Genomic DNA, 26,600 nt, shown 5'->3' on the forward strand with positions numbered 1-26,600 from the left:
GTCAACTCTTCACATTCAGTAAAAAATAAAAAAAAATTAAATAAAATGTATTTCATCATCTTTATTTACACAGCAGTTATCGAAAAGGCAGACTGAATACGTGCTGGTTTTACAGCTTCAGACCAGAGAGTTTCCCAGAGGCTCAACATCGTGAGACTTCCAGGATCTCTCTGTGAAACGGAACCAACAGGTTTTGGGGTTTCAGAAGGCAATGAGATTAGTGAATAAAATCTACCTTGGTTCATTTTTGTCGACATCTAAAAGGCGCAATCTAGACGGGAGCCAATGTCTGATGTAGCGGAACGTTGTCGCTCCAACCTCCATGAAACTGACACGTTTTAATTTGTGTCAAAAGTCAACTTTATATTTAAGGAGTACCTTTATATTTGCTGAACCAGTTTCTGGCTCTTGAACCCTGACCTGTTCACCAGATGTGCTGCCTTGTTCTGGACCTGCTGTTTCTCTGCCCTGTTCACCAGATGTGCTGCCTTGTTCTGGACCTGCTGTTTCAATGCCCTGTTCACCAGATGTGCTGCCTTGTTCTGGACCTGCTGTTTCTCTGCCCTGTTCACCAGATGTGCTGCCTTGTTCTGGACCTGCTGTTTCAATGCCCTGTTCACCAGATGTGCTGCCTTGTTCTGGACCTGCTGTTTCAATGCCCTGTTCACCAGATGTGCTGCCTTGTTCTGGACCTGCTGTTTCAATGCCCTGTTCACCAGATGTGCTGCCTTGTTCTGGACCTGCTGTTTCTCTGCCCTGTTCACCAGATGTGCTGCCTTGTTCTGGACCTGCTGTTTCAATGCCCTGTTCACCAGATGTGCTGCCTTGTTCTGGACCTGCTGTTTCAATGCCCTGTTCACCAGATGTGCTGCCTTGTTCTGGACCTGCTGTTTCAATGCCCTGTTCACCAGATGTGCTGCCTTGTCCCAGACCTGCTGTTTCAATGCCCTGTTCACCAGATGTGCTGCCTTGTCCCTGGACATGCTGTTTCTCTGCCCTGTTCACCAGATGTGCTGCCTTGTCCCAGACCTGCTGTTTCAATGCCCTGTTCACCAGATGTGCTGCCTTGTCCCAGACCTGCTGTTTCAATGCCCTGTTCACCAGATGTGCTGCCTTGTCCCAGACCTGCTGTTTCAATGCCCTGTTCACCAGATGTGCTGCCTTGTTCTGGACCTGCTGTTTCTCTGCCCTGTTCACCAGATGTGCTGCCTTGTCCCAGACCTGCTGTTTCTCTGCCCTGTTCACCAGATGTGCTGCCTTGTTCTGGACCTGCTGTTTCAATGCCCTGTTCACCAGATGTGCTGCCTTGTCCCAGACCTGCTGTTTCAATGCCCTGTTCACCAGATGTGCTGCCTTGTCCCGGACCTGCTGTTTCAATGCCCTGTTCACCAGATGTGCTGCCTTGTTCTGGACCTGCTGTTTCAATGCCCTGTTCACCAGATGTGCTGCCTTGTCCCAGACCTGCTGTTTCTCTGCCCTGTTCACCAGATGTGCTGCCTTGTCCCAGACCTGCTGTTTCTCTGCCCTGTTCACCAGATGTGCTGCCTTGTCCCAGACCTGCTGTTTCAATGCCCTGTTCACCAGATGTGCTGCCTTGTTCTGGACCTGCTGTTTCAATGCCCTGTTCACCAGATGTGCTGCCTTGTCCCAGACCTGCTGTTTCTCTGCCCTGTTCACCAGATGTGCTGCCTTGTCCTGGACCTGCTGTTTCAATGCCCTGTTCACCAGATGTGCTGCCTTGTCCTGGACCTGCTGTTTCAATGCCCTGTTCACCAGATGTGCTGCCTTGTCCCAGACCTGCTGTTTCAATGCCCTGTTCACCAGATGTGCTGCCTTGTCCCAGACCTGCTGTTTCAATGCCCTGTTCACCAGATGTGCTGCCTTGTTCTGGACCTGCTGTTTCTCTGCCCTGTTCACCAGATGTGCTGCCTTGTTCTGGACCTGCTGTTTCAATGCCCTGTTCACCAGATGTGCTGCCTTGTCCCAGACCTGCTGTTTCAATGCCCTGTTCACCAGATGTGCTGCCTTGTCCCGGACCTGCTGTTTCAATGCCCTGTTCACCAGATGTGCTGCCTTGTCCCAGACCTGCTGTTTCAATGCCCTGTTCACCAGATGTGCTGCCTTGTTCTGGACCTGCTGTTTCTCTGCCCTGTTCACCAGATGTGCTGCCTTGTTCTGGACCTGCTGTTTCTCTGCCCTGTTCACCAGATGTGCTGCCTTGTTCTGGACCTGCTGTTTCTCTGCCCTGTTCACCAGATGTGCTGCCTTGTTCTGGACCTGCTGTTTCAATGCCCTGTTCACCAGATGTGCTGCCTTGTTCTGGACCTGCTGTTTCTCTGCCCTGTTCACCAGATGTGCTGCCTTGTTCTGGACCTGCTGTTTCAATGCCCTGTTCACCAGATGTGCTGCCTTGTTCTGGACCTGCTGTTTCAATGCCCTGTTCACCAGATGTGCTGCCTTGTCCCAGACCTGCTGTTTTCTCCCTCCTGCATCTGAATACTCGGCTATGAAAAGCCAACTGACAGTTGATGCTGACATGTTGCGTCCTCTGTGATTAATATTTGCTCATCTTGAGGCCTTAGTGGCCATGCACTCAATCTGGACACTTTCTAAAATGATCCGCCGCTAGTCTGTTCAACATCTCTTTCGTATCGTCTGAGATCCCTAAAGATTGGGAAGCTGCCGCGGTCATCCCTCTTCAAAGGGGGAGACACTCTAGACCCAAACTGTTAGACCTATATCCATCCTGCCCTGCCTCTAGACCCAAACTGTTACAGACCTATATCCATCCTGCCCTGCCTCTAGACCCAAACTGTTACAGACCTATATCCTTCCCGCCCTGCCTCTAGACCCAAACTGTTACAGATCTATATCCATCCTGCCCTGCCTCTAGACCCAAACTGTTACAGACCTATATCCTTCCCGCCCTGCCTCTAGACCCAAACTGTTACAGACCTATATCTATCCTGCCCTGCCTCTAGACCCAAACTGTTACAGACCTATATCCATCCTGCCCTGCCTCTAGACCCAAACTGTTAGACCTATATCCATCCTGCCCTGCCTCTAGACCCAAACTGTTAGACCTATATCCATCCTGCCCTGCCTCTAGACCCAAACTGTTACAGACCTATATCCATCCTGCCCTGCCTCTAGACCCAAACTGTTACAGACCTATATCCATCCTGCCCTGCCTCTAGACCCAAACTGTTAGACCTATATCCATCCTGCCCTGCCTCTAGACCCAAACTGTTAGACCTATATCCATCCTGCCCTGCCTCTAGACCCAAACTGTTACAGACCTATATCCATCCTGCCCTGCCTCTAGACCCAAACTGTTACAGACCTATATCTATCCTGCCCTGCCTCTAGACCCAAACTGTTACAGACCTATATCCATCCTGCCCTGCCTCTAGACCCAAACTGCTACAGACCTATATCCATCCTGTCCTGCCTCTAGACCCAAACTGTTACAGACCTATATCTATTCTACCCTGCCTCTAGACCCAAACTGTTACAGACCCATATCCATCCTGCCCTGCCTTTAGACCCAAACTGTTACAGACCTATATCCATCCTGCCCTGCCTCTAGACCCCAAACTGTTACAGACCTATATCCATCCTGCCCTGCCTCTAGACCCCAAACTGTTACAGACCTATATCTATTCTACCCTGCCTTTCTAAAGTCTTCAAAAGCCAAGTTAATAAACAGATCACTGAACATTTCGAATCCCACCGTACCTTCTCCACTATGGAATCCGGTTTCTGAGCCGGTCATGGGTGCACCTCAGCCACGTTCAAGGTCCTAAACGACATCATAACCGCCATTGATAAAAGACAGTTCTGTGCAGCCGTATTCATCGATCTGGCCATGGCTTTCAACTGTCAATCATGGCGGACCAACCAAGAACATGCAGACTGAATACCAAACAAATTAATCAACTATTTTTATTTAAATTTAACTAGGCAAGTCCGTTAAGAACAAATTCATATTTACAATGACGGCCTAGACGATGCTGGGCCAATTGTGCGCCGCCTTATGGGACTCCCAATCACAGCCGGTTGTGATACAGCCTGGAATCGAACCAGGGTGTCTGTAGTGATGTAAGTCGCTCTGGATAAGAGCGTCTGCTAAATGACTTAAATGTAAATGTAGTGATGCCGCTAGCACTGAGATGCTGTGCCACTTGGGAGCCCAAAACTAACATAACATTAGGGGAAAACACACACGGAGTGTACAAAACATTAAACACCTTCCTAATATTGAGTTGCACTAACTTTTGTCCTCATGACAGCCTCCATCAGAACATGGACTCCACAAGGATGCTGGTCCATGTTGACTCTACAAGGTGTTGAAAGCGTTCCACAGGGATGCTGGCCCATGTTGACTCTACAAGGTGTTGAAAGCGTTCCACAGGGATGCTGGCCCATGTTGACTCTACAAGGTGTTGAAAGCGTTCCACAGGGATGCTGGCCCATGTTGACTACAAGGTGTTGAAAGTGTTCCACAGGGATGCTGGTCCATGTTGACTACAAGGTGTTGAAAGCGTTCCACAGGGATGCTGGTCCATGTTGACTACAAGGTGTTGAAAGCGTTCCACAGGGATGCTGGCCCATGTTGACTCTACAAGGTGTTGAAAGCGTTCCACAGGGATGCTGGCCCATGTTGACTCTACAAGGTGTTGAAAGCGTTCCACAGGGATGCTGGCCCATGTTGACTCTACAAGGTGTTGAAAGCGTTCCCACAGGGATGCTGGCCCATGTTGACTCTACAAGGTGTCGAAAGTGTTCCACAGGGATGCTGGCCCATGTTGACTCTACAAGGTGTTGATGTTCCACAGGGATGCCATGTTGACTCTACAAGGTGTCTGAAAGCGTTCCACAGGGATGCTGGCCCATGTTGACTCTACAAGGTGTTGAAAGCGTTCCTCAGGGATGCTGGCCCATGTTGACTCTACAAGGTGCGGAAAGTGTTCCACAGGGATGCTGGCCCATGTTGACTCTACAAGGTGCGGAAAGCGTTCCACAGGGATGCTGGCCCATGTTGACTCTACAAGGTGCGGAGCGTTCCACAGGGATGCTGGCCCATGTTGACTCTACAAGGTGCGGAAAGCGTTCCACAGGGATGTTGGACTCCATGTTGACTCTAAAAGGTGTTGAAAGCGTTCCACAGGGATGTTGGCCCATGTTGACTCTACAAGGTGCCAGCGTTCCACAGGGATGTTGGACTCCATGTTGACTCCAATGCTTCCCACAGTTGTGTCCAGTTGGCTGGATGTCCTTTGGGTGGTGGACCATTCTTGATACACACCGGAAACTGTTGAGCGTAAAAACCCAGCAGCATTGCAGTTCTTGCCTAGAACTGGGGAGGCTCGTGGTAATGGCTAGAGGGGAAAGGTATCAAACACATGGTTTCCATGCCGTTCCAGCCATTATGAGGCGTCCTCCAATCACCAGTCTCCTGTTGTGGTTCAAAGGCACTTCAATCTTTTGTTTTGCCAATTCTCCCTCAATGGCACACATACAATCATCTCAAGACTTAAATCCTTATTTAACATGTCTCCTCCCCTTCATCTACACTGATTGAAGTGGATTTAACAAGTGACATCAACAAAGGATCATAGCTTTCACCTGGTCAGTCTGTCATGGAAGGAGCAGGTGTTCCTAATGTTTTGTACAGTGTATATTTGCTATTTCTAACAATGACCATCCAGTTTGGGAGAACACAAAAGGTTTAAGGAAAGTGGTTAATTTATTAGTGTCAGTGATGGCTGTATAGTACCGCCCCAATGCAGGACGGACAACAATAGAAACGATGACCTCAGGAAAGATAGGAAGGACATTTCCCAACATCACATAATTACGGCATTTGAGCTTCAAGGTGATTAGTGACTCAGGCTGATTCCCTCCAGGACTACATTTCCCATGATGCTCCTTTGATCACCAGCCGCGTGTGGGTGTCCACTTTTCCACCAGCCGACCTCCAGAGTGGACGTAGTACACAGAATGCATCATGGCTGTTGCACAAGCCTGGATGAACACACCTATCTATATTAGACCTCTGATATGCAGAACAAGTAGTGTACAATGACAACTTAAAGACACTAACGTAATGGGGGAGGAGTACTAATGCAGTAGGGGATGACTGAATAGGGGATGAGTACTAATGCAGTAGGGGATGAGTACTAATGCAGTAGGGGATGACTGAATAGGGGATGAGTACTAATGCAGTAGGGGATGACTGAATAGGGGAGGAGAAAGGGATGAGTACTAATGCGGTAGGGGATGACTGAATAGGGGATGAGTACTAATGCGGTAGGGGATGACTGAATAGGGGACGAGTAAGGGACGAGTACTAATGCGGTAGGGAATAACTGAATAGGGGAGGAGTAAGGGATGAGTACTAATGCGGTAGGGGATGACTGAATAGGGGAGGAGTAAGGGATGAGTGCTAATGCGGTAGGGGATGACTGAATAGGGGAGGAGTAAGGGATGAGTGCTAATGTGGTAGGGGATGACTGAATAGGGGAGGAGTAAGGGATGAGTACTAATGCCGTGGGGGATGAGTAAATGAGTACTAATGCAGTAGGGGATGACTGAATAGTGGATGAGTCAGGGATGAGTACTAATGCAGTAGGGGATGACTGAATAGGGGAGGAGTAAGGGATGAGTACTAATGCGGTAGGGGATGACTGAATAGGGAAGGAGTAAGGGATGAGTACTAATGCAGTAGGGGATGACTGAATAGTGGATGAGTCAGGGATGAGTACTAATGCAGTAGGGGATGACTGAATAGGGGAGGAGTAAGGGATTAGTACTCACATGGTAAGGTATAATAGTCAGCAGTGTTCCCAGGGGGTATCTGCTGTAGTCTAGTTGTCCTGAGAGAGGCTCCACTCTGCCATGCTCCTGGGTCATAGACATCAACCTGCAGGGGGACGGACAGACACCGGGAGGACAGGGGTCAGATTAGTGGTACTGCAGAAGTATAGGAGTAGAAGCAGTACAGTAGTAATATCAGTCGTAGTATTACCATAGTAGTACTGTAGTAGTACCTGAGGTCAGGATGTCCCTCTATAACAGTAGTAGTAATATCAGTCGTAGTATTACCATAGTAGTACTGTAGTAGTACCTGAGGTCAGGATGTCCCTCTATAACAGTAGTAGTAATATCAGTCGTAGTATTACCATAGTAGTACTGTAGTAGTACCTGAGGTCAGGATGTCCCTCTATAACAGTAGTAGTAATATCAGTCGTAGTATTACCATAGTAGTACTGTAGTAGTACCTGAGGTCAGGATGTCCCTCTATAACAGCGTATCCAGTGGGCAGTTTCCCAGCTCCATCGAGACTGAAATGTGATAATACAGTACTATGACAGTAGTAACAACAGTACTGACCGTAACAATACTATGACAGTAGTAATACCAGTACTATGACAGTAGTAACAACAGTACTATGACAGTAGTAACAACAGTACTATGACAGTAGTAATAACAGTACTATGACAGTAGTAATAACAGTACTATGACAGTAGTTATAACAGTACTGACAGTAGTATTAACAGTACTGACAGTAACAGTACTATGCCAGTAGTTATACCAGTACTATGACAGTCGTAACAACAGTACTATGACAGTAGTAATGCCAGTACTATGACAGTAGTAATACCGGTACTATGACAGTAATGACAGTAACAGTACCATGACAGTAGTAATACCAGTACCATGACAGTAGTAATAACAGTACTGACAGTAGTAATAACAGTACTATGACAGTAGTAATAACAGTACTATGACAGTAGTAATAACAGTACTATGACAGTAGTAATAACAGTACTATGACAGTAGTAATAACAGTACTATGACAGTAGTAATAACAGTACTATGACAGTAGTAATAACAGTACTATGACAGTAGTAATAACAGTACTATGACAGTCGTAATACCAGTACCATGACAGTAGTAATACCAGTACCATGACAGTAGTAATACCAGTACCATGACAGTAGTAATACCAGTACTATGACAGTAGTGACAGTAGTAATAACAGTACTATGACAGTAGTAATAACAGTACCATGACAGTAGTAACACCAGTACTGTGACAGTAATACCAGTACTGTGACAGTAATACCAGTACTATGACAGTAGTAATACCAGTACTATGACAGTAGTAATACCAGTACTGTGACAGTAGTAATACCAGTACTGTGACAGTAGTAATACCAGTACTGTGACAGTAGTAATACCAGTACTGTGACAGTAGTAATACCAGTACTGTGACAGTAGTAATACCAGTACTGTGACAGTAGTAATACCAGTACTGTGACAGTAGTAATACCAGTACTATGACAGTAGTAATACCAGTACTATGACAGTAGTAATACCAGTACTATGACAGTAGTAATGCCAGTACTATGACAGTAGTAATACCAGTACTATTTATTGAACATCTCTGTAACTGTTATCTATATAAACTAAGCAAAAAAAGAAAGGTCCCTTTTTCAGGACCCTGTCTTTCAAAGATAATTAGTAAAAATCCAAAATGACTTCACAGATCTTCATTGTAAAGGGTTTAAACACTGTTTCCAATGCACCATAAACAATGAATATGCACCTGTGGAACGGTCGTTAAGACACTAACAGCTTACAGACGGTAGGCAATTAATGTCACAGTTATGAAAACTTAGGACACTAAAGGGGCCTTTCTACTGACTCTGAAAAACACCAAAAGAAAGATGCCCAGGGTCCCTGCTCATCTGCGTGAATGTGCCTTAGGCATGCTGCAAGGAGGCATGAGGACTGCAGATGTGGCCAGGACAATAAATTGCAATGTCCATACTGTGAGACGCCTAAGACAGCGCTACAGGGAGACAGGGCGGACAGCTGATCGTCCTCGCAGTGGCAGACCACGTGTAACAACACCTGCATAGGATCGGTACATCCGCGGGACAGGTTCAGAATGGCAACAACAACTGTCCGAGTTACACCAGGAACGCACAATCCCTCCATCAGTGCTCAGACTGTCCGCAATAGTCTGGGAGAGGCTGGACTGAGGGCTTGTAGGCCTGTTGTAAGGCAGGTCCTCACCAGACATCACCGGCAACAGCGTTGGGCACAAACCCACCGTCACTGGACCAGACAGGACTGGCAAAAAGTGCCCTTCACTGATGAGTCGCGGTTTTGTCTTACCAGGGGTGATGGTCAGATTTCCATTTATTGTTGAAGGAGTGAGCGTTACACCGAGGCCTGTACTCTGGAGCGGGATCGATTTGGAGGTGGAGGGTGCGTCATGGTCTGGGGTGGAGTGTCACAGCGTCAGCACCCCCCTTTGTTCAGGGACACATTCTATTTATGTTAGTCACATGTCTGTGGAACTTGTTCAGTTTGTGTCTCAGTCTGTTGAATCAAATATTTACACATGTTAAGCTTGCTGAAAATAAACGCAGTTGACAGTGAGGATGTTTCTTTTTTTGTTGAGTTTATAAGCTGGTGTCATAGAAGCAGCTCACCTTGGACGTCCCATGGCCTCCTCGAAGGTCGGTTCTATTTTTGCTGAGTTTAACAGTAATAACAGTACTATGACAGTAGTAACAGTACTATGACAGTAGTATAGTAGTATAATAGTAATAACAGTACTATGACAGTAGTATAGTAGTATAATAGTAATAACAGTACTATGACAGTAGTATAGTAGTATAATAGTAATAACAGTACTATGACAGTAGTATAGTAGTATAATAGTAATAACAGTACTATGACAGTAGTATAATAGTAATAATAGTAATAACAGTACTATGACAGTAGTATAGTAGTATAATAGTAATAACAGTACTATGACAGTAGTATAATAGTAATAACAGTACTATGACAGTAGTATAATAGTAATAACAGTACTATGACAGTAGTATAATAGTAATAACAGTACTATGACAGTAGTATAATAGTAATAGCAGTACTATGACAGTAGTATAATAGTAATAGCAGTACTATGACAGTAGTATAATAGTAATAACAGTACTATGCCAGTAGTATAGTAGTATAATAGTAATAACAGTACTATGACAGTAGTATAGTAGTATAATAGTAATAACAGTACTATGACAGTAGTATAGTAGTATAATAGTAATAACAGTACTATGACAGTAGTATAATAGTATAATAATAGTACTATGACAGTAGTAATACCAGTACTATGACAGTAGTATAATAGTAATAACAGTACTATGACAGTAGTATAATAGTAATAGCAGTACTATGACAGTAGTATACTAGTAATAACAGTACTATGACAGTAGTATACTAGTAATAACAGTACTATGACAGTAGTATAGTAGTATATAGTAATAGCAGTACTATGACAGTAGTATACTAGTAATAACAGTACTATGACAGTATAGTAGTATAATAGTAATAACAGTACTATGACAGTAGTATAATAGTAATAACAGTACTATGACAGTATAGTAGTATAATAGTAATAACAGTACTATGACAGTAGTATAATAGTAATAACAGTACTATGACAGTAGTATAATAGTAATAACAGTACTATGACAGTATAATAGTAATAACAGTACTATGACAGTATAATAGTAATAACAGTACTATGACAGTAGTATAGTAGTATAATAGTAATAGCAGTACTGACAGTAGTATAGTAGTATAATAGTAATAACAGTACTATGACAGTAGTATAATAGTAATAACAGTACTATGACAGTAGTATAGTAGTATAATAGTAATAACAGTACTATGACAGTAGTATAATAGTAATAACAGTTCTATGACAGTAGTATAATAGTAATAACAGTACTATGACAGTAGTATAATAGTAATAACAGTACTATGACAGTAGTATAGAAGTATAATAGTAATAACAGTACTATGCCAGTAGTATAGTAGTAATAACAGTACTATGACAGTAGTATAATAGTAATAACAGTACTATGACAGTAGTATAATAGTAATAACAGTACTATGATAGTAGTATAATAGTAATAACAGTACTATGACAGTAGTATAATAGTAATAACAGTACTATGACAGTAGTAAAACCAGTACTATGACAATAGTATAATAGTAATAACAGTACTATGACAGTAGTATAGTAGTATAATAGTAATAACAGTACTATGACAGTAGTATAGTAGTATAATAGTAATAACAGTACTATGACAGTAGTATAGTAGTATAATAGTAATAACAGTACTATGATAGTAGTATAATAGTAATAATAGTACTATGACAGTAGTAATACCAGTACTATGACAGTAGTATAATAGTAATAACAGTACTATGACAGTAGTATAGTAGTAATAACAGTACTATGACAGTAGTATAATAGTAATAACAGTACTATGACAGTAGTATAATAGTAATAACAGTACTATGACAGTAGTATAGTAGTATAATAGTAATAACAGTACTATGACAGTAGTATAGTAGTATAATAGTAATAACAGTACTATGACAGTAGTATAGTAGTATAATAGTAATAACAGTACTATGATAGTAGTATAATAGTATAATAGTAATAATAGTACTATGACAGTAGTATACCAGTACTATGACAGTAGTATAATAGTAATAACAGTACTATGACAGTAGTATAGTAGTAATAACAGTACTATGACAGTAGTATAGTAGTAATAACAGTACTATGACAGTAGTATAATAGTAATAACAGTACTATGACAGTAGTATACTAGTAATAACAGTACTATGACAGTAGTATAATAGTAATAACAGTACTATGACAGCAGTATAATAGTAATAACGACAGTATTTAATACAGCTTCTGTACCTGAGAGCAGACCAGCCACAGTCGAGGAGCAGCTGGTTTCTGTGAGGAGAGTGACCTATAACCCTGCTCAGAACCCTGACAGCCACGTCCTCCAGACCGCACGAACCAATCACAGACTGCTGCACGTCTACAGAAAGCACAGCAGCCAATCAGAAAACAACACTGCTTTCTACTACAATAGATCTGTTGAGGTCACACACACACACCACACTGACCGAAGAAGACGTAGTTCCCAGGATGCACCTCGCTGAGCTTGGCCATGTCACTGATTGGCTGGCTGCAGGAGGGGGTGGAGCCTATACTGGATTTACAGCTGATTCCCACATCCTTCAGTCTGGAGAGAGAGAGAGAGACGTGTGTGTGTGTGTGTGTGTGTGTGTGTGTGTGTGTGTGTGTGTGTGTGTGTTCTTACTTCTCCATGAACTGCAGTACGAGGGTGGTTGTTTCATGGGCAACAGCATGTATTTGCTCCGCCCCTCTGCAGCCATAGGTGTTCCCACAGTGGGCGTATACCCCCGTCAGCTCCACCCCCTCTGACTCAGAGATGGCCTGGGCCAATCTCAGTGCCTCTGGCTCCGAGTGCAGAACACCCGCTACAAAACAGAACCCCGGTGTGTTCAGTTCAACGTTTGCTACGTCGCGTTACTGTTTGTACTAAACGACACGCAGCCCACTATATGGTAACTGTCCTCTGGGCCACTATAATCCCACTATAGGGTAACTGTCCTCTGGGCCACTATAATCCCACTATAGGGTAACTGTCCTCTGGGCCACTATAATCCCACTATAGGGTAACTGTCCTCTGGGCCACTATAATCCCACTATATGGTAACTGTCCTCTGGGCCACTATAATCCCACTATAGGGTAACTGTCCTCTGGGCCACTATAATCCCACTATAGGGTAACTGTCCTCTGGGCCACTATAATCCCACTATAGGGTAACTGTCCTCTGGGCCACTATAATCCCACTATAGGGTAACTGTCCTCTGGGCTACTATAATCCCACTATATGGTAACTGTCCTCTGGGCCACTATAATCCCACTATAGGGTAACTGTCCTCTGGGCCACTATAATCCCACTATAGGGTAACTGTCCTCTGGGCCACTATAATCCCACTATAGGGTAACTGTCCTCTGGGCCACTATAATCCCACTATAGGGTAACTGTCCTCTGGCCACTATAATCCAACCATATGGTAACTGTCCTCTGGGCCACTATAATCCAACCATATGGTAACTGTCCTCTGGGCCACTATAATCCAACCATATGGTAACTGTCCTCTGGGTCACTATAATCCCACCATATGGTAACTGTCCTCTGGGCCACTATAATCCAACCATATGGTAACTGTCCTCTGGGCTACTATAATCCAACCATATGGTAACTGTCCTCTGGGCCACTATAATCCCACCATATGGTAACTGTCCTCTGGGCCACTATAATCCCACTATAGGGTAACTGTCCTCTGGGCCACTATAATCCAACCATATGGTAACTGTCCTCTGGGCTACTATAATCCAACCATATGGTAACTGTCCTCTGGGCCACTATAATCCAACCATATGGTAACTGTCCTCTGGGCCACTATAATCCAACCATATGGTAACTGTCCTCTGGGTCACTATAATCCCACTATAGGGTAACTGTCCTCTGGGCCACTATAATCCAACCATATGGTAACTGTCCTCTGGGCTACTATAATCCAACCATATGGTAACTGTCCTCTGGGCCACTATAATCCAACCATATGGTAACTGTCCTCTGGGCCACTATAATCCAACCATATGGTAACTGTCCTCTGGGCTACTATAATCCAACCATATGGTAACTGTCCTCTGGGCCACTATAATCCAACCATATGGTAACTGTCCTCTGGGCCACTATAATCCAACCATATGGTAACTGTCCTCTGGGCCACTATAATCCAACCATATGGTAACTGTCCTCTGGGCCACTATAATCCAACCATATGGTAACTGTCCTCTGGGCTACTATAATCCAACCATATGGTAACTGTCCTCTGGGCCACTATAATCCAACCATATGGTAACTGTCCTCTGGGCCACTATAATCCAACCATATGGTAACTGTCCTCTGGGCCACTATAATCCCACTATAGGGTAACTGTCCTCTGGGCCACTATAATCCCACTATAGGGTAACTGACCTCTGGGCCACTATAATCCCACTATAGGGTAACTGTCCTCTGGGCCACTATAATCCCACTATATGGTAACTGTCCTCTGGGCCACTATAATCCCACTATAGGGTAACTGTCCTCTGGGCCACTATAATCCCACTATATGGTAACTGTCCTCTGGGCCACTATAATCCCACTATATGGTAACTGTCCTCTGGGCCACTATAATCCCACTATAGGGTAACTGTCCTCTGGGCCACTATAATCCCACTATATGGTAACTGACCTCTGGGCCACTATAATCCCACTATATGGTAACTGTCCTCTGGGCCACTATAATCCCACTATATGGTAACTGACCTCTGGGCCACTATAATCCCACTATAGGGTAACTGTCCTCTGGGCCACTATAATCCCACTATAGGGTAACTGTCCTCTGGGCCACTATAATCCCACTATAGGGTAACTGTCCTCTGGGCCACTATAATCCCACTATAGGGTAACTGTCCTCTGGGCCACTATAATCCCACTATAGGGTAACTGTCCTCTGGGCCACTATAATCCCATTATAGGGTAACTGTCCTCTGGGCCACTATAATCCCACTATAGGGTAACTGTCCTCTGGGCCACTATAATCCCACTATAGGGTAACTGTCCTCTGGCCACTATAATCCAACCATATGGTAACTGTCCTCTGGGCCACTATAATCCAACCATATGGTAACTGTCCTCTGGGCCACTATAATCCAACCATATGGTAACTGTCCTCTGGGTCACTATAATCCCACCATATGGTAACTGTCCTCTGGGCCACTATAATCCAACCATATGGTAACTGTCCTCTGGGCTACTATAATCCAACCATATGGTAACTGTCCTCTGGGCCACTATAATCCCACCATATGGTAACTGTCCTCTGGGCCACTATAATCCCACTATAGGGTAACTGTCCTCTGGGCCACTATAATCCAACCATATGGTAACTGTCCTCTGGGCTACTATAATCCAACCATATGGTAACTGTCCTCTGGGCCACTATAATCCAACCATATGGTAACTGTCCTCTGGGCCACTATAATCCAACCATATGGTAACTGTCCTCTGGGTCACTATAATCCCACTATAGGGTAACTGTCCTCTGGGCCACTATAATCCAACCATATGGTAACTGTCCTCTGGGCCACTATAATCCAACCATATGGTAACTGTCCTCTGGGCCACTATAATCCAACCATATGGTAACTGTCCTCTGGGCCACTATAATCCAACCATATGGTAACTTTCCTCTGGGCCACTATAATCCAACCATATGGTAACTGTCCTCTGGGCCACTATAATCCAACCATATGGTAACTGTCCTCTGGGCCACTATAATCCAACCATATGGTAACTGTCCTCTGGGCCACTATAATCCAACCATATGGTAACTGTCCTCTGGGCCACTATAATCCAACCATATGGTAACTGTCCTCTGGGCTACTATAATCCCACTATAGGGTAACTGTCCTCTGGGCCACTATAATCAAACCATATGGTAACTGTCCTCTGGGCCACTATAATCCAACTATATGGTAACTGACCTCTGGGTCACTATAATCCAACCATATGGTAATTGACCTCTGGGCTACTATAATCCCACCATATGGTAACTGTCCTCTGGGCCACTATAATCCCACTATAGGGTAACTGTCCTCTGGGCCACTATAATCCAACCATATGGTAACTGTCCTCTGGGCCACTATAATCCAACTATATGGTAACTGACCTCTGGGTCACTATAATCCAACCATATGGTAACTGACCTCTGGGCTACTATAATCCCACCATATGGTAACTGTCCTCTGGGCCACTATAATCCCACTATAGGGTAACTGTCCTCTGGGCCACTATAATCCAACCATATGGTAACTGTCCTCTGGGCCACTATAATCCTACCATATGGTAACTGTCCTCTGGGCCACTATAATCCCACCATATGGTAACTGTCCTCTGGGCCACTATAATCCCACTATATGGTAACTGTCCTCTGGGCCACTATAATCCAACCATATGGTAACTGTCCTCTGGGTCACTATAATCCCACCATATGGTAACTGTCCTCTGGGCCACTATAATCCAACCATATGGTAACTGTCCTCTGGGCCACTATAATCCAACCATATGGTAACTGTCCTCTGGGCCACTATAATCCCACCATATGGTAACTGTCCTCTGGGCCACTATAATCCCACCATATGGTAACTGTCCTCTGGGCCACTATAATCCAACCATATGGTAACTGTCCTCTGGGCCACTATAATCCAACCATATGGTAACTGTCCTCTGGCCACTATAATCCAACCATATGGTAACTGTCCTCTGGGCCACTATAATCCAACCATATGGTAACTGTCCTCTGGGTCACTATAATCCCACTATAGGGTAACTGTCCTCTGGGCCACTATAATCCAACCAAATGGTAACTGTCCTCTGGGCCACTATAATCCAACCATATGGTAACTTTCCTCTGGGCCACTATAATCCAACCATATGGTAACTGTCCTCTGGGCCACTATAATCCAACCATATGGTAACTGTCCTCTGGGCCACTATAATCCAACCTATAATCCAACTATATGGTAACTGTCCTCTGGGCCACTATAATCCCACCATATGGTAACTGTCCTCTGGGCCACTATAATCCAACCATATGGTAACTGTCCTCTGGGCCACTATAATCCAACCATATGGTAACTGTCCTCTGGGCTACTATAATCACACTATAGGGTAACTGTCCTCTGGGCCACTATAATCCCACCATATGGTAACTGTCCTCTGGGCCACTATAATCCCACCATATGGTAACTGTCCTCTGGGCCACTATAATCCCACTATATGGTAACTGTCCTCTGGGCCACTATAATCCAACCATATGGTAACTATCCTCTGGGCCACTATAATCCAACCATATGGTAACTGTCCTCTGGGCCACTATAATCCAACCATATGGTAACTGTCCTCTGGGCCACTATAATCCAACCATATGGTAACTGTCCTCTGGGCCACTATAATCCCACTATATGGTAACTGTCCTCTGGGCCACTATAATCCCACCATATGGGATATGCATCACAGTGTTAGCTGTGCCACTAGAGATTCTGGGTTCGAGTCCAGGCTCTGTCGCGACCGGGAGACCCATGGGGCGGTGCACAATTGGCCCAGCATTGTCCGCGTTAGGGGAGGGTTTGGCCGGCAGGGATGTCCTTGTCCCATCGCACACTAATTCAAATTAAAGTTTATTTGTCACGTGCGCCGAATACAACAGGTGAAATGCTTACTTACAGGCCCTTAACCAACAGTGCAAAACTAGCGACAAAACTAGCGGTGGGCCAGGTGCAGTGCACCCTGACACGGTCACCAGGTGTACGGCGTTTCCTCTGACACATTAGTGCGTCTGGCCTCCGGGTTAAGCGGGCATTGTGTCAAGATGCAGTGTGGCTTGGTTGGGTTAAGGAGGACGCTCTCGACCTTTCCTGCCTCTCCTGAGTTCGTACAGGAGTTGCAGCGATGAGACAAGACTGTAACTACGACAAAATTGGATACCATGAAATTGCAGAGAAAACAGGTATAAAATATATATATATTTTTTAATAAAAATAACAAAAGTAAAAACGGTCCTCTGGGCTACCATAATCACAAAGGTCATGAACTGGTGGTTCAGTAAGGTACCGTTTTGTTGTACTGAACACAAGCCAGAGCCACGTTCAGTGGCCAATAGTTGTTGAATGTTGCGTATAGAAATCCCATGAATGGAGCTGATTGCTTATTCACCATGTATTTGTTTTACGTAGCGTATTCCTATCTGAACATCCTACTGAACTGGGTCAAGTACATGAGTCAAATTCTCCCAATACTTTGAGGTGCACTTGATTTCAAACCAATGGAATAGTAAACACCAAGCCAAGTGCACCTCACATACTTCAAGTATCTGACTTTCAAAATCAAATCAAACTTTATTTATATAGTATATTTCAAACATTAACATATTTGACATACTTTTGGCCCAGGTCTGAAGGAACAGAACAGCGAAGCATTCTAGAACACCATAATAGCATTCTAGAACATTCTAGAACCCCCTCTCTCACCTCTTCCGTTGTCACAGTCCAGTTTGAGCCAGACGTGCCACACCCGCCCGTCTGTCAGTGGTCTCTTCCTCAGCTGCTCCAGAGCATCTCTGTGGTCCAACAACACCTGGAACAGAGACAGACGCTCTGCCAGCACCGCACAGCGCTCAACCTTACACACCACACACACACACACACACATCTCATTTTATTTGTCATACACATGTTTAGCAGATGTTTAGCTGTACAGTTAGTGAGGTAGTGGCATTTAGCTGTACAGTTAGTGAGGTAGAGGCATCTAGCTGTGCAGTTAGTGAGGTAGAGGCATCTAGCTGTACAGTTAGTGAGGTAGAGGCATCTAGCTGTACAGTTAGTGAGGTAGAGGCATCTAGCTGTACAGTTAGTGAGGTAGAGGCATCTAGCTGTACAGTTAGTGAGGTAGAGGCATCTAGCTGTACAGTTAGTTAGTGAGGTAGAGGCATCTAGCTGTACAGTTAGTTAGTGAGGTAGAGGCATCTAGCTGTACAGTTAGTTAGTGAGGTAGAGGCATCTAGCTGTACAGTTAGTTAGTGAGGTAGAGGCATCTAGCTGTACAGTTAGTTAGTGAGGTAGAGGCATCTAGCTGTACAGTTAGTTAGTGAGGTAGAAGCTTCTAGCTATACAGTTAGTTAGTGAGGTAGAGGCATCTAGCTGTACAGTTAGTTAGTGAGGTAGAGGCATCTAGCTGTACAGTTAGTAAGTGAGGTAGAGGCATCTAGCTGTACAGTTAGGTAGTGAGGTAGAGGCATCTAGCTGTACAGTTAGTTAGTGAGGTAGAGGCATCTAGCTGTACAGTTAGTTAGTGAGGTAGAGGCATCTAGCTGTACAGTTACAGTTAGTTAGTGAGGTAGAGGCATCTAGCTGTACAGTTAGTTAGTGAGGTAGAGGCATCTAGCTGTACAGTTAGTTAGTGAGGTAGAGGCATCTAGCTGCAGTTAGTTAGTGAGGTAGAGGCATCTAGCTGTACAGTTAGTTAGTGAGGTAGAGGCAGAAGTTAGTTAGTGAGGTTCTAGCTGTACAGTTAGTTAGTGAGGTAGAGAAGCTTCTAGCTGGCATCTAGCTATACAGTTAGTTAGTGAGGTAGAAGCTTCTAGCTGTACAGTTAGTTAGTGAGGTAGAAGCATCTAGCTGTACAGTTAGTTAGTGAGGTAGAAGCTTCTAGCTGTACAGTTAGTTAGTGAGGTAGAGGCATCTAGCTGTACAGTTAGTTAGTGAGGTAGAGGCATCTAGCTGTACAGTTAGTTAGTTAGTTAGTGAGGTAGGAAGCTTCTAGCTGTACAGTTAGTTAGTGAGGTAGAGGCATCTAGCTGTACAGTTAGTTAGTGAGGTAGAGGCATCTAGCTGTACAGTTAGTTAGTGAAGTAGAGGCATCTAGCTGTACAGTTAGTTAGTTAGAAGCTTCTAGCTGTACAGTTAGTTAGTGAGGTAGAAGCTTCTAGCTGTACAGTTAGTAAGTGAGGTAGAGGCATCTAGCTGTACAGTTAGTTAGTGAGGTAGAGGCATCTAGCTGTACAGTTAGTGAGGTAGAAGCAAAACGCTGGTCGCCGTTGGCAGTAAGTAACGTAACAACTTTTAATGCATTTCTCAGCAAAGGGTAGGTTTATAAAGGTGTGTAAACAGCATTTACCCTCCACTATGGAAGTTAGGGTGGAGGGGTTAGGGTGTAGTGTGGAGGGGTTAGGGTGTAGTGTGGAGGGGTTAGGGTGTAGTGTGGAGGGGTTAGGGTGTAGTGTGGAGGGGTTAGGGTGTAGTGTGGAGGGGTTAGTGTGTAGTGTGGAGGGGTTAGTGTGTAGTGTGGAGGGGTTAGTGTGTGTAAACAGCATTTACCCTCCACTATGTAAGTTAGGGTGTAGTGTGGAGGGGTTAGGGTGTAGTGTGCAGGGGTTAGGGTGTAGTGTGGAGGGGTTAGGGTGTAGTGTGGAGGGGTTAGGGTGTAGTGTGGAGGGGTTAGGGTGTAGTGTGGAGGGGTTAGGGTGTAGTGTGGAGGGGTTAGGGTGTAGTGTGCAGGGGTTAGGGTGTAGTGTGCAGGGGTTAGGGTGTAGTGTGGAGGGGTTAGTGTGTGTAAACAGCATTTACCCTCCACTATGTAAGTTAGGGTGTAGTGTGCATGGGTTAGGGTGTAGTGTGGAGGGGTTAGGGTGTAGTGTGGAGGGGTTAGGGTGTAGTGTGGAGGGGTTAGGGTGTAGTGTGGAGGGGTTAGGGTGTAGTGTGGAGGGGTTAGGGTGTAGTGTGGAGGCGTTAGGGTGTAGTGTGGAGGCGTTAGGGTGTAGTGTGGAGGCGTTAGGGTGTAGTGTGGAGGCGTTAGGGTGTGTACCTTGTCAAAGGGCACAGAGTAGGCATACAGGATGTCGTCATATCCGTGGTCGGCATAGAAACCGGCTTCTGCCAGTGTTGACACGACGATACAACTCCTAGACCCACCTGTCATTATATCACCACACTCACAACACACGCACACACACACACACAGTTCAGGTCTCTTATTGGGTTTGTATGTGTGTGTGTGTGTAAATGTGTGTGTGTGTAAATGTCTTACAGGGTCTTGTGTGTCTTCATGTGGGGTCGTAGTGTGACTCCCAGCTTGGTCCAGTGTTCTCTCATTTTCTCAGCATTCCTCTTCACTATATCAACATCCACAACCATTACAGGAGTAGACAGGGTGGTTATATGGTCCCCCTCCATCACACTACACACACACACACACACACACACACACACACACACACACACACACACACACACACACACACACACACACACACACACACACACACACACACACGTGTCAAATCCATCTCTAACCTGTCAATGGGGCAGAGTGTCAAAGATATAACCTGTAGCCTAAACTGCAACTTAAATCCAGACAACATTTTGACAACCTGAACGACACTGGAACTAACAGATACGATGATAAAAGGCAACCTAACTAAGTTACTGGGCCCCTTTACTCTTGGAGGACTTATTCACATATTACTGCATAATAACACGCTGTTGCCCAGGCAGCCGCTAGATCTGCTAGATCTGCTGCTAGATGTGCTAGATGTGCTGCTAGATCTGCTGCTAGATCTGCTAGATCTGCTAGATCTGCTGCTAGATCTGCTGCTAGATCCGCTGCTAGATCCGCTGCTAGATCTGCTGCTAGATCTGCTGCTAGATTTGCTGCTAGATCCGCTGCTAGATCTGCTGCTAGATCCGCTGCTAGATCTGCTGCTAGATCTGCTGCTAGATCCGCTGCTAGATCTGCTGCTAGATCAGCTGCTAGATCCGCTGCTAGATCTGCTGCTAGATCCGCTAGATCAGCTGCTAGATCAGCTGCTAGATCTGCTGCTAGATCTGCTAGATCTGCTGCTAGATCTGCTGCTAGATCCGCTAGATCTGCTGCTAGATCTGCTGCTAGATCCGCTAGATCTGCTGCTAGATCTGCTAAATCTGCTGCTAGATCTGCTAAATCTGCTGCTAGATCCGCTAGATCAGCTGCTAGATCCGCTAGATCTGCTGCTAGATCCGCTACTAGATCTGCTGCTAGATCCGCTACTAGATCTGCTGCTAGATCCGCTGCTAGATCCGCTGCTAGATCTGCTGCTAGATCTGCTGCTAGATCTGCTGCTAGATCCGCTAGATCCGCTACTAGATCCGCTGCTAGATCATCTGCTAGATCTGCTGCTAGATCCGCTGCTAGATCCGCTGCTAGATCCGCTACTAGATCCGCTACTAGATCCGCTGCTAGATCCGCTGCTAGATCCGCTGCTAGATCTGCTGCTAGATCTGCTAGATCTGCTGCTAGATCCGCTAGATCTGCTGCTAGATCTGCTGCTAGATCTGCTGCTAGATCCGCTAGATCTGCTGCTAGATCTGCTGCTAGATCCGCTAGATCTGCTGCTAGATCTGCTGCTAGATCTGCTGCTAGATCTGCTGCTAGATCTGCTGCTAGATCTGCTGCTAGATCTGCTAGATCTGCTGCTAGATCATCTGCTAGATCTGCTAGATCTGCTGCTAGATCCGCTGCTAGATCCGCTGCTAGATCTGCTGCTAGATCTGCTGCTAGATCTGCTGCTAGATCTGCTGCTAGATCCGCTGCTAGATCTGCTGCTAGATCTGCTAGATCTGCTGCTAGATCCGCAAGATCCGCTAGATCTGCACTGTTCGCAGGGCTGCCAACTGTTGAAGAAAGCTTGGAGTGAGATTTGCCATTTGGATTTCATTGCCCCCCTAGACGGGGAACTGGGGGTGCTCCATCAGGAACATTTGACTCTTTTATAGATCATTTCCTGCATACTACGTATTTTGACATGGCTTAGGCCTGTGACTAGGGTGGACAATAAAACCCACAGGTCAGGTGATCCAGGGTGGACAATAAAACCCACAGGTCAGGTGATCCAGGGTGGACAATAAAACCCACAGGTCAGGTGATCCAGGGTGGACAATAAAACCCACAGGTCAGGTGATCCAGGGTGGACAATAAAACCCACAGGTCAGGTGATCCAGGGTGGACAATAAAACCCACAGGTCAGGTGATCCAGGGTGGACAATAAAACCCACAGGTCAGGTGATCCAGGGTGGACAATAAAACCCACAGGTCAGGTGATCCAGGGTGGACAATAAAACCCACAGGTCAGGTGATCCAGGGTGGACAATAAAACCCACAGGTCAGGTGATCCAGGGTGGACAATAAAACCCACAGGTCAGGTGATCCAGGTTGGTTCAGGTTAAAACCCACAGGTTCAGGTGATCCAGGTTGGACAATACAAACCCACAGGTCAGGTGATCCAGGGTGGACAATAAAATATACAGGTCAGGTGATCCAGGGTGGACAATAAAACCCACAGGTCAGGTGATCCAGGGTGGACAATAAAACCCACAGGTCAGGTGATCCAGGGTGGACAATAAAACCCACAGGTCAGGTGATCCAGGGTGGGAAGGTTAAAACCCACAGGTCAGGTGATCCAGGGTGGACAATAAAACACACACAGGTGTTCTCTAGAAACAGTGGGAAGGTTGGACAGGATCCCTGTTCTCACACAGAAACAGTGGGGAGGTTGGAAGCAGGATCCCTGTTCTCTAGAAACAGTGGGGTTCTCTAGAAACAGTGGGAAGGTTCAGGTCCCTGGTTTAGGTTCAGGCTTAGGTTCAGGTTCAGGTTTAGACATTACATGGACACACCATTTGATGACTGAGATTTTTTTGAGGGGGGGGGGCATTTAAAGTATGCTAATATTTTGTAAATACATTTTTTAGTTGGTTGTCACTTTGTTCAGACAGTAATGAAATGAGAGGGAGACAGGCTAATGCTATAAACAGTGGGAAGGTTGGAAGCAGGATCCCTGTTCTCTAGAAACAGTGGGAAGGTTGGAAGCAGGATCCCTGTTCTCTAGAAACAGTGGAAGGTTGAAGCAGGATCCCTGTTCTCTAGAAACAGTGGGAAGGTTGGAAGCAGGGATCCCTGTTCTCTAGAAACAGTGGGAAGGTTGGAAGCAGGATCCCTGTTCTCTAGAAACAGTGGAAGGTTGGAAGCAGGATCCCTGTTCTCTAGAAACAGTGGGAAGGTTGGAAGCAGGATCCCTGTTCTCTAGAAACAGTGGGAAGGTTGGAAGCAGGATCCCTGTTCTCTAGAAACAGTTGAAAGGAAGGTTGGAAGCAGGATCCCTGTTCTCTAGAAACAGTGGGAAGGTTGGTGGCAGGATCCCTGTTCTCTAGAAACAGTGGGAAGGTTGGAAGCAGGATCCCTGTTCTCTAGAAACAGTAGGAAGGTTGAAGCAGGAAGAAACAGGATCCCTGTTCTCTAGAAACAGTGGGAAGGTTGGAAGCAGGATCCCTGTTCTCTAGAAACAGTGGGAAGGTTGGAAGCAGGATCCCTGTTCTCTAGAAACAGTGGGAAGGTTGGAAGCAGGATCCCTGTTCTCTAGAAACAGTGGGAAGGTTGGAAGCAGGATCCCTGTTCTCTATAAACAGTGGGAAGGTTAGAAACAGTGGGAAGGTTGGAAGCAGGATCCCTGTTCTCTAGAAACAGTGGGAAGGTTGGAAGCAGGATCCCTGTTCTCTAGAAACAGTGGGAAGGTTGGAAGCAGGATCCCTGTTCTCTAGAAACAGTGGGAAGGTTGGAAGCAGGATCCCTGTTCTCTAGAAACAGTGGGAAGGTTGGAAGCAGGATCCCTGTTCTCTAGAAACAGTGGGAAGGTTGGAAGCAGGATCCCTGTTCTCTAGAAACAGTGGGAAGGTTGGAAGCAGGATCCCTGTTCTCTAGAAACAGTGGGAAGGTTGGAAGCAGGATCCCCGTTCTCAGGTGGAAAGTTGCATGTGATACGCGGCAGGAATTGTCACCAATACACTAAGGATCTGCACAGGAAATGGTCATATTGATGGCAGTGGGTAAACAAATCATAGATTGATTGCAGTGTCCTTGTCCATAGACTTATTTCAAGATAAGGGCACAAAGATTTTGTATTTGGGTTTAACTCTCGCTTTAAAAATAGGGCTAATTTCTCTAAATCACCCAACCTTCAAGAAAAAGCTATTGAATATCAATATTCATGTGGTTTATATCTACTAGTTGAAGATCCTCGTACTCTACACAGTCTAATCTTGAGGGGCGTTTCTTTAAAAAATGCATCCAATCCCCTTGATCCCTTACATAACTAGACCAATCATATGCTTCAAAGTGCCACGGTTCACGGTTAAGTTAATTGACCTTTATTTAACTAGGCATGTCAGTTAAGAACACGTTCGTATTCACAATGACGGTGCTGTGGCAAGACTGGACAATGATAGAGGTTCCGCTCGTGATGTTAAATTGCAGGCGTAGATGCTCCGATTTCAAAACGACTTGGAGCACAGTTCAAAATGAACGCGTTGACTATACAATCTACTAAGTAGAAAGAACGTGAAAAGAGGGTAAAATGCGGACAATGTGTTTTATTACTTTGTAAACATACTCACAAAAGTGATGTATCAGTCTCTTGTCCAGCGCGGCTGAGATGAATTGCACAGACACAAACCTTTATTCCAGATGTAAACTAACTAACTCGAACTAGTCAGCACCTAATCAGCTGTGGTCAAGGTCCATCCTATGGTGTCCCTGCGTGACCAAACATAGCTGAGGGAGAGCGCGTCCTCTTTGACAAATCCGCTCATTCTGACGATGGTACAATCTGTAGTTCGTTTTTCAGTCAAACGGCAGCCCCGCGACTTTTCCCTTCACATTCATGCCTCTATAACAGCCTTGGTCAAGGTTGTCTTACTGCCTACAAGGTTTTATATTTTTTACCAAGTTATTACTGTGTTATGTGTTCGGTTATTAATGGGTTGTGTTGTACTTACCAGTGTTCGCGGTGTCCCGACATGCCAATCAACCTGCTATCTGCCAATCACGGGGATGCTTGGAATGTTCTGATGCCGGGCTTCCTGGTGGTTGGTGGAGAGGCGTGGAGGGGGGTTGGGCAGGGAGCATAGGAGGTTAAGACCAGGTTTAGTCATTGTTCTTTCTCTTACGTCTGACCTTCATAAGAAAAGCTCACGTTTTTTTAATAGGGTATCCTTCCTTTATTTGGCCTGGGCTACGGCCAAACAGTAGCCTGTGTAAAGTTGGGTTAATAAACCTTCAATTTGTAAACTCAAGCCTCATTCTGGTCAATTGTTCCTGTATGATCTAGTCAGGTCATTACCGTATTTATCGTGTCAGAGGTGTTTTAAAGGGGAATGGAAACACTAAAGTTAAGCGAATAGATGTATTCAATCCACTACTAATAAACATGTGCATTTAACATAGAAACATCTCTATTTTTAGGATTTTGATATTGAATCAAGTTTATTAGCTCTACGGGTAGCGCCGTCTTGAATTGCCAGAGTAAAGATTGTTCCATTGGCAGGCTTGATTGACGCCAATGTTCCATTGAGTAAATGGTGTGTTTTGGTGCTTGTATGACCAGACCAAAAGAAGATCAAGGCCTATTATGTTTCAGACCCACGAAGATGACTGAAGGTTTTATATCCCTTATCCAAAGTTCTGCAGACAGTAACACTTCACAAAATAGATGGCGTCATGAGGAAGGAAAATTATGTGGATGTATTCAAGCAACATCTCAAGACTTTATTTTTCTGTTATTTTACCAGGTAAATTGAGTGAGAACACGTTCTCATGTACAGCAACAACCTGGGGAATAGTTACAGGGGAGAGGAGGGGGATGAAAGAGCCAATTATAAACTGGGGATTATTAGGTGACCGTGATGGTTTGAGGGCCAGATTGGGAATAGTCTTAAAAATACTGTCTTAAAGATGCTGTCTTAAAGATGCTGTCTTAAGGCTGCAGGGGCACTATTGAGTAGCTTGGATGAAAGGTGCCCAGAATAAACGGCCTGCTCCTCAGTTTCAGTTGCTAATATATGCATATTATTATTAGTATTGGATAGAAAACACTGATGTTTCTGAAACTGTTTGAATGATGTCTGTGAGTATAACATAACTCATATGGCAGGCAAGAACCTGAGAAGAAATCCAAACAGGAAGTGAGAAATCTGAGGT

At 45.1% G+C, this 26,600-nt stretch overlaps 2 protein-coding genes, 3 long non-coding RNA genes and 1 pseudogene across 19 annotated transcripts; 2 read left to right on the forward strand and 4 right to left on the reverse strand.

Moving 5' to 3' along the window:
* Positions 1-77: 77 nt before the first annotated feature.
* Positions 78-2,538, reverse strand: LOC118380825 (probable inactive protein kinase DDB_G0270444). The gene is made up of 5 exons (XM_052508060.1): positions 2,086-2,538; positions 1,846-1,941; positions 1,222-1,269; positions 693-884; positions 78-596 (listed from the first exon to the last, which is right to left on the reverse strand). Exons 1-5 carry the CDS (start codon positions 2,536-2,538, stop codon positions 381-383), a joined length of 1,005 nt encoding a protein of 334 aa, XP_052364020.1. The 3' UTR covers positions 78-380.
* A 3,192-nt stretch (positions 2,539-5,730) lies between these two features.
* Positions 5,731-25,437, reverse strand: zgc:162816 (uncharacterized protein LOC571260 homolog). 2 transcript variants are annotated; one of them, XM_052508028.1, is made up of 10 exons: positions 25,400-25,437; positions 20,622-20,771; positions 20,400-20,529; positions 18,068-18,218; positions 12,215-12,395; positions 12,018-12,136; positions 11,803-11,929; positions 7,284-7,346; positions 6,820-6,925; positions 5,731-6,027 (listed from the first exon to the last, which is right to left on the reverse strand). In XM_052508028.1, the coding sequence occupies exons 1-10, from the start codon at positions 25,420-25,422 to the stop codon at positions 5,938-5,940; spliced, it is 1,140 nt and encodes a 379-aa protein (XP_052363988.1). In that variant the 5' UTR covers positions 25,423-25,437; the 3' UTR covers positions 5,731-5,937. The 2 variants fall into 2 exon arrangements, with proteins under 2 accessions (XP_052363988.1, XP_052363989.1); XM_052508029.1 differs by lacking the exon at positions 25,400-25,437 and adding an exon at positions 25,019-25,183.
* LOC127923875 (uncharacterized) lies at positions 12,405-18,046 on the reverse strand. 13 transcript variants are annotated; one of them, XR_008115982.1, is made up of 3 exons: positions 16,544-18,046; positions 13,971-16,199; positions 12,405-12,528 (listed from the first exon to the last, which is right to left on the reverse strand). It is a non-coding gene; the product is annotated as an uncharacterized LOC127923875 (long non-coding RNA). The 13 variants fall into 13 exon arrangements; XR_008115974.1 differs by having other exon boundaries at positions 12,405-12,602; XR_008115979.1 differs by having other exon boundaries at positions 12,405-12,676.
* On the forward strand, positions 18,421-20,386 carry LOC127923877 (uncharacterized). The gene is made up of 3 exons (XR_008115986.1): positions 18,421-18,688; positions 19,166-19,267; positions 19,379-20,386. It is a non-coding gene; the product is annotated as an uncharacterized LOC127923877 (long non-coding RNA).
* LOC127923883 (sericin-2-like) lies at positions 20,781-22,287 on the reverse strand (annotated as a pseudogene).
* Positions 23,198-24,997, forward strand: LOC127923876 (uncharacterized). 2 transcript variants are annotated; one of them, XR_008115984.1, is made up of 4 exons: positions 23,198-23,430; positions 23,589-23,668; positions 23,882-24,001; positions 24,060-24,997. It is a non-coding gene; the product is annotated as an uncharacterized LOC127923876 (long non-coding RNA). The 2 variants fall into 2 exon arrangements; XR_008115985.1 differs by lacking the exon at positions 23,589-23,668.
* Positions 25,438-26,600: the final 1,163 nt, after the last annotated feature.

Source organism: Oncorhynchus keta, unplaced genomic scaffold (genome assembly GCF_023373465.1).
Source record: "Oncorhynchus keta strain PuntledgeMale-10-30-2019 unplaced genomic scaffold, Oket_V2 Un_contig_3330_pilon_pilon, whole genome shotgun sequence".
NCBI classification, from domain to species: Eukaryota; Metazoa; Chordata; class Actinopteri; order Salmoniformes; family Salmonidae; genus Oncorhynchus; species Oncorhynchus keta.

Excerpts from the sequence above, each read along its gene's own strand:
- LOC118380825 (XM_052508060.1), bottom strand. The coding sequence starts at position 2,538 with ATGTCAGCATCAACTGTCAGTTGGCTTTTCATAGCCGAGTATTCAGAT. Across the intron at positions 1,270-1,845 it reads ACAGGGCATTGAAACAGCAG|GTCCAGAACAAGGCAGCACA; the intron begins GTCTGGGACAAG and ends TTGAAACAGCAG. Across the intron at positions 597-692 it reads ACAGGGCATTGAAACAGCAG|GTCCAGAACAAGGCAGCACA; the intron begins GTCCAGAACAAG and ends TTGAAACAGCAG.
- zgc:162816 (XM_052508028.1), bottom strand. The coding sequence starts at position 25,422 with ATGTCGGGACACCGCGAACACTG. Across the intron at positions 20,772-25,399 it reads TCGGGACACCGCGAACACTG|TGTGATGGAGGGGGACCATA; the intron begins GTAAGTACAACA and ends GTGTGTGTGTAG. Across the intron at positions 12,396-18,067 it reads GGACTGTGACAACGGAAGAG|CGGGTGTTCTGCACTCGGAG; the intron begins GTGAGAGAGGGG and ends TCTGTTTTGTAG.